This window comes from Nanorana parkeri, unplaced genomic scaffold, assembly GCF_000935625.1.
Source record: "Nanorana parkeri isolate BGI_ZX_2015 unplaced genomic scaffold, ASM93562v1 scaffold158, whole genome shotgun sequence".
In the NCBI taxonomy this organism is placed as follows: domain Eukaryota; kingdom Metazoa; phylum Chordata; class Amphibia; order Anura; family Dicroglossidae; genus Nanorana; species Nanorana parkeri.
Window position 1 is genome coordinate 812,927 of NW_017306426.1, and position 10,900 is coordinate 823,826.

General features: G+C 41.8%; 1 protein-coding gene across 1 annotated transcript in view; it reads left to right on the top strand.

Annotated features, from left to right (window-relative positions):
* Positions 1-2,846, top strand: part of MAML1 (mastermind like transcriptional coactivator 1) — an 85,138-nt gene extending 82,292 nt beyond the window's left edge. Inside the window, 1 exon segment of the mRNA XM_018554431.1 lies at positions 1,489-2,846. Coding sequence (XP_018409933.1) covers positions 1,489-2,486 — 998 coding nt within the window. The 3' untranslated portion in view covers positions 2,487-2,846.
* The last annotated feature ends 8,054 nt before the right edge of the window (positions 2,847-10,900 follow it).

Genomic DNA, 10,900 nt, shown 5'->3' on the forward strand with positions numbered 1-10,900 from the left:
TGCAGGCGATCGCATTGTGGCCAGAGGGCGTGGATACGGTGCCATTCACTTCAATGGCCCACCATGCCCCCTCCAGCCCGGCAAAAGGGAGCTGGTCGCAATGCGAGTCAGTGCGCTCTGGCCAGAATCGGACCGGAACACACTGCTTATGGTGTGAACTAACCCTAAAGCTTGATTCACACTGAATGTGTTGGGGCTGTGCTGGCTATTTGTTTTTTAGTGTGGGCACAAGACAAGGCAATTTGCCTTGCCACAGATGGGCACAATTCACACCACCGCAACGCAATACTTTCCGGTGGTGTGTGATGGAAAAAAGTACTGCATGCAGTATTTTCTTTCAGCACAGTGGACCATGACACGGTACAACCGCACTGCACCCAGAGAACTTAATGAAATGTCACGAGTTTTCAATTTAAAGAGAAAAGGTGAACAGTGCAATGTGCTGAGATCAGCGCATCAGAACTGTGATGGCCAACGCACAGCCGCCATTGTGAATACAGCTTAAACAATTCTATAACATGACATTGTAAACACTGGACCCTATCTGAAATGTTTTGCTGGATCCATGTAACAGAATTGTTTACCTTTTTTTGGCACACATATGGCTACTATTATACAGATGGCTAACCATAAATTATTTGAATTTCTATTTAGTAGTCCTCCCCATGTCTATAGGAACAGCTCACAGTCAGATAGTGGAGTCATGTTGTTGGTGCTACCGGCGTATCACAGTAATATTGTGGTGTGAATGCTTTCCATTAGAACAATGAGTGCCATCCTTCCATGTATGCTCTTTCTTAACCTCGTTTCTTTTTTTCATAGATTGCATATTCCTTTCATCAATGTTTGTACCTGTTATGGTTTGATTTCCATTGCAAGCCCTAGGAAAATACTTTCTGCCATCTCTGTATCATGTAGTTGTGAAAGTTGCACATTTCTAGGTTTTGATACTAGGGGGGGAAGAAAGTACAAGTCGGCGGGGACATTGACAGCCAAGTGGGCTATACTGCAGTGTAACTAATTTAAGGACATTGTAGAAAAAAACCCCCCACAACATAGTTATTGTACAGGTGACTTCTATACTAAAAACACTGTTCAGGTTCCCCACACCCAATCTATTACACCCACAGACAGACCGTAGGATACAGCTCAGACCCCTTTTACACTGCCTGGCTCTCCTGTTCAGCTTATAAACGCTCACATGTAAACCTTGCGCTGTGGCAAAGAGCCAAGCGGTTAAAAGCGAGTCTTTGGGTATAATAGTTAGCAGGGGAGTGAGGAGCCCATAGAGGGCTTTCTAATATAAATGTACACCTGAACTTTGCAGAACAGTTGCGCTCTTATGTTTGTTTCGTTTTTTTGGTAATATCCTTAAGCTGGTTATCGGGAACACGATGCACTGTTTTCAGATATTCTTTTTAGTAAAAGTATTCTGTACCTTTTGTTGCAAGTGAATAAACTAATCTCATCATTTTGCTTGTGTCTCAGGGTCATCTTCAGTCATGCCTGGTGTAACTAATATGAACCATCCAAATTCTGGAAGTCCACGCATGTTTCCACAGTCACAGCCTATGCTTCACATGGGAGGTGGACACGCATCTGTCCCAACTCTATCTTCTGTTTCAACGCCTCAAGAGCGAGCAGTCTCCCAGTACCCTAACATTCAGACAGTGCAGCGGGGAGGAATGTACAGCATGGGAACAAGTCTCGCGCAGATGGTCCCAAATCATACAGCACAGGGTAACATGCCCAATGGTCAGCCTCCAATGCAGAGGCAGCCAAGCTTGGGTCAAGGGAACCCGCTCCCCGCTGGTTATGGACCAAATCCCATGGCAAATCCAGCCTTGGCAGCACAACACAGTAAAGGGGGGATGAACCCTGCGTTGGCAAAGGCCCAGATCCCAAGAATGCCTGCTACGATGTCATCACAAAACCCAGGATGGCAACATCAAAGCATGCAAAATATAAACAGTCAGGCCCAAGGAAATAATGGCTTGGGTCCCTTCAGTTCTGCCAGTGCAAGCTTTCATCTCCAGCAAAATCATCACAAAATGTCAAACCAACAGTTTGCCCAGGGCATGCCACAAGTTGGTCTAGGAGCTGGTCGACCTATGACCTCATTAAACAGTTCCGTCCCTGCCCAAATGATGCCAAACATAGCTTCACAGCAAAGGACAAATCCTGCCGGTCAACAGCCAGCACCTAATCAGCAGGTATTACCAGTGATGAACCAGGCAGTGCCAGATCTGACGGCGTTTAGCCAAAACCCAGGTCAGCAAATGGCCAACAGGGCTGCACTTCACTGTAATCAAACTTACCAGGTGAGGTCAACAGGTCAGGACTTGCCCTTTGGGTATGGCGGACAGTCTGGTAACAGCGGCTTACAAAATTTGTCAGGTGATACTGATCTGCTGGACTCCTTACTCAAAAATAGGACTTCGGAAGAGTGGATGAATGACTTGGATGAGCTATTGGGGAACCATTGATACCAAGCCTGTTTCTTTTTTTTTTTTTTTTTTTTTTTTCACAATGGTTTTAAGAACCTTTTTTAGTACATTTTTATTAAACAAATGGAAAAACTAAAATGTAATTTACATTTGGACCAAAAACCTGTGCCATTGAGATGCTATTGTCACTGAGGCTGGAACATTGTATGTCCTGATGCTTCTCTCCCTACCCTCTGTAGACCGCTAATAATGCCTGGAGCATGGTTCGGTCTTTGCTCACCACTGCCTGCCTCTGTCATAGATGATGGCAGAGCCCCTCTTCCTATCGCTACAAATGCCTTATTTTCTCAGCACTGTGTGGGAAATGATGGGTCATTAGCAGCAAAGAACCAATTCAGTTGTTACCATTTCCATTTGTCCTTTTAGTTTTGTAAACCATTGCTTGATGTCCCCAGTGTGTGTACCCCAGATAGGTGTCAGGTCAGCGGAGCGTGCATCTCTTCTGGATACGATGTCCTGCAGTATTGGCTCTCCAGGTATTGCCAGTAGCAGAGTTCCAGGTATTGCCAGTAGCAGAGTTCCATTAGTTGAAGTCCAGCAACAGCTTGTTTTCTCCCATAACATGTCATAGTTTTTCTTAATTTGCTACTAATCTCTTCGATTTGTTAGGTTAGGAAAATAGTTTCAAAGAGTACCTTTTAAAGGGGTTTCCATAAAAACTGGAAATTTGCCTTTATGGACTCCTCATATTAATACATAATAAGAACTGCTTATAGTTCTTTGATTTACCCTAAACTTGTGAGCTAAAGTTTCCAGATTTTACCTGCATCACCACTTGCTGTTATTATCTGGTTTTGCACTACAGCCACTACAAAAAAATATTGTAGTTTTCATGGACGTAAGGCCTTCAGGCAATAACAGTGGAAGACCCAGAGCTTACACAGGGGGCTCCATTGTCCTTAGAAATCCCCCATAGGCTTTCAAAGTTATACTCTAAAGGGGAACTGGACAATGAAGCGCTAATGCCCCATTAAGTATATGTACACACAGAAATACCTGTATTGAGGAGGCAGCACGCCCCCTACCATCAGTTACTTAAACGCTTCCATCCACCGCCAGAGTAGTGCGCTTACTACATTTTTGTTCTAAAGTTATAGTCTACCTTTTGTGAGCCATGTTTGGGTGTAATATGAAACATGGTCACATTCCCCAATCATCCCCCCACTTTCCTGAATCTCGGGGTGCTCCTCCCTGAAGTGTCCTGTTCTTTTTCCATTCGCTGTGGCTCTGTATAGCTCTGCCTGCATTACATTTTTTCCAACAGGTGGAAAATGCCCCACACCCCACTTTTATTCAAACCAACTTTGTACAAGTGATGTAAGCAGAAGATGTGTTAGATCAATTGGGCGGCTTTCTTATGTGGAAAGTCAGTATGATTAGGGTGTGTGGAAATAAAAATAATAAATAATATATATTATAATAATTGCACACACACTTCCATTCTTCATTTAGGTTCTATACATCATCACTAAGCAAATTACCTGAATTGCTGTAACAGCTTTGTAATAGAAAGTTCATCATGGATGTCATCTTGTAGTGTGTTTCAGCCAGTGTTAGGGGGGCTTTACAGGTCATGTTTTACCGATATCCGATTCAGAGTCGCCGGTAGAACGGTTAGTGTTCCTTTTACAAATGGTGAATTGACACCACTTTGCAGTTGCCTAGAAGTAAGGAAAACATGACCTATTGGTAGTCCTTGAGGAATGGCGTTGGGAAGCACTGTTACAACCAAACCTAGCTTTTGACAAGTGGGGAGCAGTCACGGGCATTGAGCAGGCTGCATTTAACCCCAATGCCCCTGCCCATGTTTTTGCGAAGAGCAGAGGCTGCCAGTATAACTTTTTAGGTTCTGGCATTAAAGCGTAACTCCAGGGGAAACGTGAAAACAAAAAGTGAAATAAATGCAGTCAGTCACGGCCCCCAAAATGCTGCCTCCCATGTGTACAGCCTGTGTGGGCTTGCCAGTAATCCCGGCTCCCTCTTTGTCTTTCTGTCCACAGTAAAGCTGAACTGTTTCTATGCAGGACGCTGATATTAGGCACTTGCACCAAATAAAAACAATTCCATGTAATTGCTTTAATTGGTGTTTCTGTGTACCTGTGTAACAGTTGATTTAATCGTGGTCAGTGGTAAACCTTTCTGTCTGTGAGCTTTGTCCTGTTCCCTAAACCCATGTATGAGTTTATGATTATGTCTTGATAGATAACTATGCAAAGATTGAGTATTGTAGTGTTCTGTATCTCATTTGTTCTATAAAGAAGCCAAGTGTTGAACATTGCCCTCATTAAGATACCATCAGTCGTCTGTGACATTGTGTATTGTATGACCTAGTAGATCACTGGTGCTGGCCCACCACTTGTTACTGATCCTTCCACTATGGTGTCTACATTTATTTTTATTGCAAGGGAATGAGAGGACCGGATACTATTTGTACTGGTGTAAGTGCAGCTGATCAATTCCCTAGGTGCCGGCAGCAGGATTCTAAAGTAGTCATTGACCAGTTTTTGGGTTGCCCCTCCAATGTGTAGGTCACCAACACAGTTTCAGAAATGATACCTCCGTTCAATGTAGGCTGCAAGATATTAAAGCGATATTCTTTCAGCGACTTGTCACTATTTCTGAGAAGTGCTTGTGTGACATGATTTCCGAGTTCTTCTGTGTATAGAAGAACAAGATTTGGATTCATTGTAACATACATAGATTCACATACCTGTTACCTGAGAATGCATGTTTATACCTCTGGAGGTTGGCACAAGACACCCTGGCTAATCTGAGGCCGAAACTACAGCGATTAGCTAACAATATACAACACACGCCCAATCACCATTTTCCCACTGAGATTAGCAGGTGGTAGTGGTGGTAGAGAAGCCCCCCTGGTGGTTTGGTGCTCCATAGACCCCAGAACTGTCTTTTGATCTGGTAATGATCTCAGTGGTTACCTTGACATATAGAATGCAGATGCGGCCCAGTTGTACAGTATTTCTCTTCACTTTACATAAATGCCACCAATTGTGCCTTTGTAGACTACGGATCAGTGCCACACGAACCTTACTTGTAATGTTACCTAAACCAAGTGGTGTATTAAGAGATTGGCTTATTGACTCAATATATGTGTGTAGGTGCCTCACAGGTGGAATCGACTAGAGGAACTTGGCGTACAGACATGGACACATTTGTTGGTACCCATCAATGGAAAAAAAAAAAAAGTTTTCTCGGAAAAGACTTGAAACTGACATGTAATTGGCACTCGTCATTGTTTCTTGTTTAATAGAATTCAGACTTTGATTTTTGATTCAACAGAATATTTTAAATAAAATCTCAAAATGACATGGACACAAAATGAGACGCTTAACCTAATATGTTGTAGCACAACGTTTGGGGGCCATCACTGCAAGCTAACAATGTCTGTACCTCTCGGTGAGACTTCTTCACCTGCCACGGTATTTGGCTCTTTTTAGCTGTTTCAGGTCTGAAGGAAGACTTCTCCAGACTGTACGTTTCAGCTCTTTCTATAGATGTTCAGTAGGATTCAGATCATAGTTTAATATTGTGTTCTTAGCCATTCTTGGGTGCTTTCCACGTCTGTATGTGAAACCTAACCCAGAACTTCTCATTTGTTCCCTCTTGGTATGCTATATATACCAGTGAAATGAGGTGTTTATCTGTTTTATGAGTAGAAAAGATATCTGTTTTTTGCCAGAGATCCTGTAAGCTGATGACCTTCTCTACTCTCTTCCTGTGCATGGGGCAGGGTGAGGGGAGGTCTGTCGTCCATCAGAAATGAAGTAAGCAGGACTGACGCCATACTGTCTTGTGGGAGCGCACTATATTTCTGGCACATCAACAGTTATTTTTTTGTATTTGTAATGTGTGTAAAAGGATAAAACCTGGAAGAATGTGCATGTATTTGAGAGATGTCCTCCATTTTTTTTTTTTTTTTTGTCTTGACATACACTTTATAAGGGTCTAGGACAGGTCCGTTAAGCAAAATATGGGGTTTGACCAAATACATTTACTCAGTACTTAAAAGTGGACCCCCCCCCCCCCAAAAAAAAAATTGGGAAAGGGCCAAAAAACATGTCCGTAGGGTGGCTGGGGATATTTTTTTTATTATGTCTGACACTGACCTGTAATTCGTGAGCGTCTGTAGCCCAGTTTTACTGTACTGTGAGAGTACAGAAAAATGTAACGTCTCTCTCGCTTCCCCTTCCTCTCTCTCCTCGGCCATTCACAAAACCCTTGGTGGTTTTTGTGTTTTTTTACTAAATACAAGACATTCTGTGATTGGGTGAGAATAGAGTCATGTGATCTCCTCTCACCCAATCACAGAATGCCTTCATACCCTATAAAGTCTTCAGCAGAATTGAGTGAAATGAAAGCCATGACGTGAATGCTTTCATTGCAGAGACAGCATAGTTTATAGGGAGCAGAAACATAAGAAAGAACAGAAGTCAAGTCCCTTCTAGAGCTTTGCGCTGACCACTCGCTCAGTGGCTGTTTGTTGACACATCATGTTGTCTGTATGTAGGCCGTATTTTAGTCTCTTTATATTTCTTTACAAAAAAGACTTTCAGATAAAACCTCGTACTTTCTAAGCTGCGTTCTATGGGCCTTTTATGGATGAAATGTCCTGACTCTGTTTTTAACTACTTGATATTTTCAGTTTTTTGTTTTTTTATGCCTTGTTGTTGGCATAGCCTTATGTGTAGTACTGCGCTTGCAGTATGTATAACCCAATCAGTCATATTCTTTTAGTGGACTTGTCCTCTTTGGACAGCCTGCTAGTTTTTAGTAGTACTCGCTATTGCTAAATTGAAAATAGAGAATGACCGTTTAGAAAAAGCCGGGTTTCCCCTTTAAGGAAAGATATGGCTTGAAGTAATTCTCCAATGAAAGCCAATGATGTGGCGCGTGTGTGAATATTTTGCTACACCTGTACTAGTTTTATGTGTTATGACAAGCTGATAAAAAGCCATCTGAAATATTCCTATGTTGTCCCATATTAGCTGTTCTAAAGATGCATTTTCACTATGAGGACTTCAATGAAGGGGCAAATGTTTCTTTTTTTATATATATAAAGTTGATTTATATTGGTATTTGGGTGATTTTCCTCTAAGAAACTTGAACAGTCTATTAAATGGGTCTGGTACACGTTCCACCAGTGCTGAGTGTTCATGTAACTGAACACATTTCCACAATACTATCCTTGGTTACATTTTCCATACATTCTATTCTCCTTTTTAATAAACATATTGTCCTCTTGCATCTTCTGAAGCTAGCTGGTGGCCAGAGGATCACATGTAATGCTGCCGCTGTTGAGATTTATTTTCCTTCAGCCATTATCCTGCACTGAAAGGTCTTGGTCACCAGGAGACGTGGCGCCTGTAAGCTGCACTATCACATTCTAACAGGGCTGCACAACTCCAGTCCTCAAAGGCAGACAGTCATTTTGTCTGTCAGGGGATCCCTAAAACTGTCTGACCCATGAGGCCTAGAGGTTTGCTCTCAAATTAATGGTTGGTGAATGAAGTTACTTCATCATTCTTTTTTTTCCTTTCGTTCTTTCTTTTAAGGGTACCCATTGATATTAGATGGGTTTAGTCTAATTCTGTTTATCAGCAGGACTGAACAATGGCTGGGTGTGGAGTAGCAGAGAATTTAGCTTCCTCTTAGTGGGGTGGATATTTTGGTGGTTGTATTTTTTATGAGAGGTAGGTGAATTTTGTGTCTACAGAGTACACCGGTAGATACACCCCCTATAGAGCGCCTATGTTGGTAATGTATTACTGTGTACTGTTTAAGGCCACATTCAACCTGTATTGATGGGAATACTGATGCTGCCTTTGCAGAACTGAATTAGAAATTGCTGGTTACCTGACTTTAACTCCTTGTTTAATCACTTACCTAGAACAAGCATGCAGCCAGCAAACATGCTTCTGTGGGTTAGTCATACACAGTATGGCAGCCAGGCAATATAACAGTTACGTTGTATGTTTCTGAAGAAGGGTCAGCGATGACATCCTTCTAGTTTCCTTCTAGTTTTCTGCAGAAATGGGTGGAAGTCCTTCCTGGACGGGGATAAAAAAAACAAAACCAGATGAAATAATTGATACGCCAAATGAGGCAGCCAGCCACAAGGTCCTATAGAAGAGTACTCACAATAGCATGGACATGGTAGTCTGCATCTACTTGCAGGACAAAAACCGCCAGGATCAGTACAAATTTGCACATGGGTGTAGAAGCCCCCTAATAACTCATTGCTGGACACTCAGTTACAAGTGTTTCCAATGTGCTATGCTACACAAGTAATGTGATGACCATGGAGAGTGTAATCGCTTGTCTTGTACTAATATTACATATGACTTTCAAGTATTTTTGTGAAAACTTTGTGTTGTGCACCTGACTTGGGTGATTGTGAGTTCTTCTGGCACTTGCTCCATTCATTTCAATTCATACTTCCTCATTCTGTTCATGAATACTTCTAGCAATAAGAGTCTTTCTAGGGAGGGTTAAATAGAAAGCAGACAGGGGTAGGGAATAGTTAGTCACTATGGAAGTGCACTGAACCCTTTCCATTGGCAGCGGAGTCGTGTCATATAACCCACCTACTGGGCAGTGCGGATAATCTGCCTCCTAGTGGCTGACTAGCTGCCGATTCTATGTTTCTCCGACAACTACACTTCCTCTGTAAATAAACGTTTACAGTTTTATATAAAAATATTGACTTAGATTCTGACTGTATATTTTTTACTTTTTTAATAGATTTTAAAAGAAACTGTAATTCTATATATATTTTTCCCTGTGTGTAGAGGGGATTTATGTAACTTTTTTTTTTTTTTTCCTCCCCCTCAATTGTAAATGGAGATGATTTTCTGGACATTGGCCTATTTTTTGTAATGTCTTTGGAAATGTGTTAAAACAATTCTTTATTCTTGTACCACAGATATCCTGGCTTACTGAAGAGAAAATCCACTTATGTTCTGCCATTAAAAAACAAAAAAAAAAATAATAAAGTATTTTGCTAGAGTACTACAATGGTGTTTTGTGTTTGTTTTTGAGGAAGTATGGGATCAATAAACAAATGATCAGTGTGTGGTGGTAAAGATGATGAGGCTGCAAGCCACAGAACAATCTAAATGCTATAGATAGTTGATCTGGCCCCAGACATTATTAGGTTGGGTCAGGCGTGACAGGCTTTTTAAAATTTTATTTTAAAGCAGAACTCCAGGTCTACGGAGCAAAATAGATATCACCTGATCCTCTGAGCCAGCTTGCTCTTAGACAGGTCCTTCCAGTGTCTCTCCCCTCTGCTGCAGTGGTCTAAGGATCCTTAAGTCGTCATGTCCAATACACTGTGTATTGGATGTGAAGACGCTGAGAGGGACATATTGCTACAGCAGAGAAGGAAACGGACTGGAGGGAGCTCTGTGACAGACATCGGCAAGCTTCGAGGTTTCGGTGATTAACGTTTTCTTCTAGGGACTACAATAAATAAAATAAAAAAAGCACTTAACCCTTGCAGTGTAGGCAGGGACGGACTGACAAGACATGGGGGACGAAACAAAAACTATTTTCATTTGTTTTGTCTGAACCAAATTTTTTTTTTTTGCCCTAGTCACTAGTCAGATTATATAGTTTGCACATCTATTACAAACCACACCAAACCATATAATCTGACTAGTATACCGCAGATATATGCATAAAACATAACAACATAAAATTAAACAGGTTGTAAAATCTAAAATAAAAAAAAAAATATAAGGAAAGTAAACAGTCGCCCCCAACAACCAATCAGATATTTACATAGTTTTTGAACCCGAGTGCCCAAACAGTGACATTCACAATTAAACATCTAGCTAGTTTGAAAAAGTCTCTTAAAAAATGGTAACAAACCCCATTTATTGCACTACCGTTGTTACTGTCACTGTGTATATTTTACTCCACTGAATCATTCTTCCTGTATATGGAACTTACAGCCCTGCTTGCAGAGTTCAACAGTACCCCCACTGCACCAATTTAGTCACCCAACAAAAATGTCCTCCCCTCCGCAGGCAAACAATTTCCCCCTAAGCACAGATTCCACAAGCAAACCTCTCCCCATTCATTCCCCCAATTCAATAAAGCACAATCTTTTCCCCAACCAAACACCCCATCCGCAAACACCCAAGAAATAATCCCCCCAAAACAAAATCCCCATCACAGCACCCGCCCCCCAGCCAAAAAAGCAATCGCCTCCCAGCAGAGAAAAAAAATCTACCTGCAATAACCTCCCCAATCAGGGCACCACCCTCCCCCAACTATACATTCTCCCTTTTTCATACATAACCATCCCTCGGCAGCAGTAAATAATACCCCTCTTACCACCTCTAGCCCTTAGATTTAGGTGGCATTTA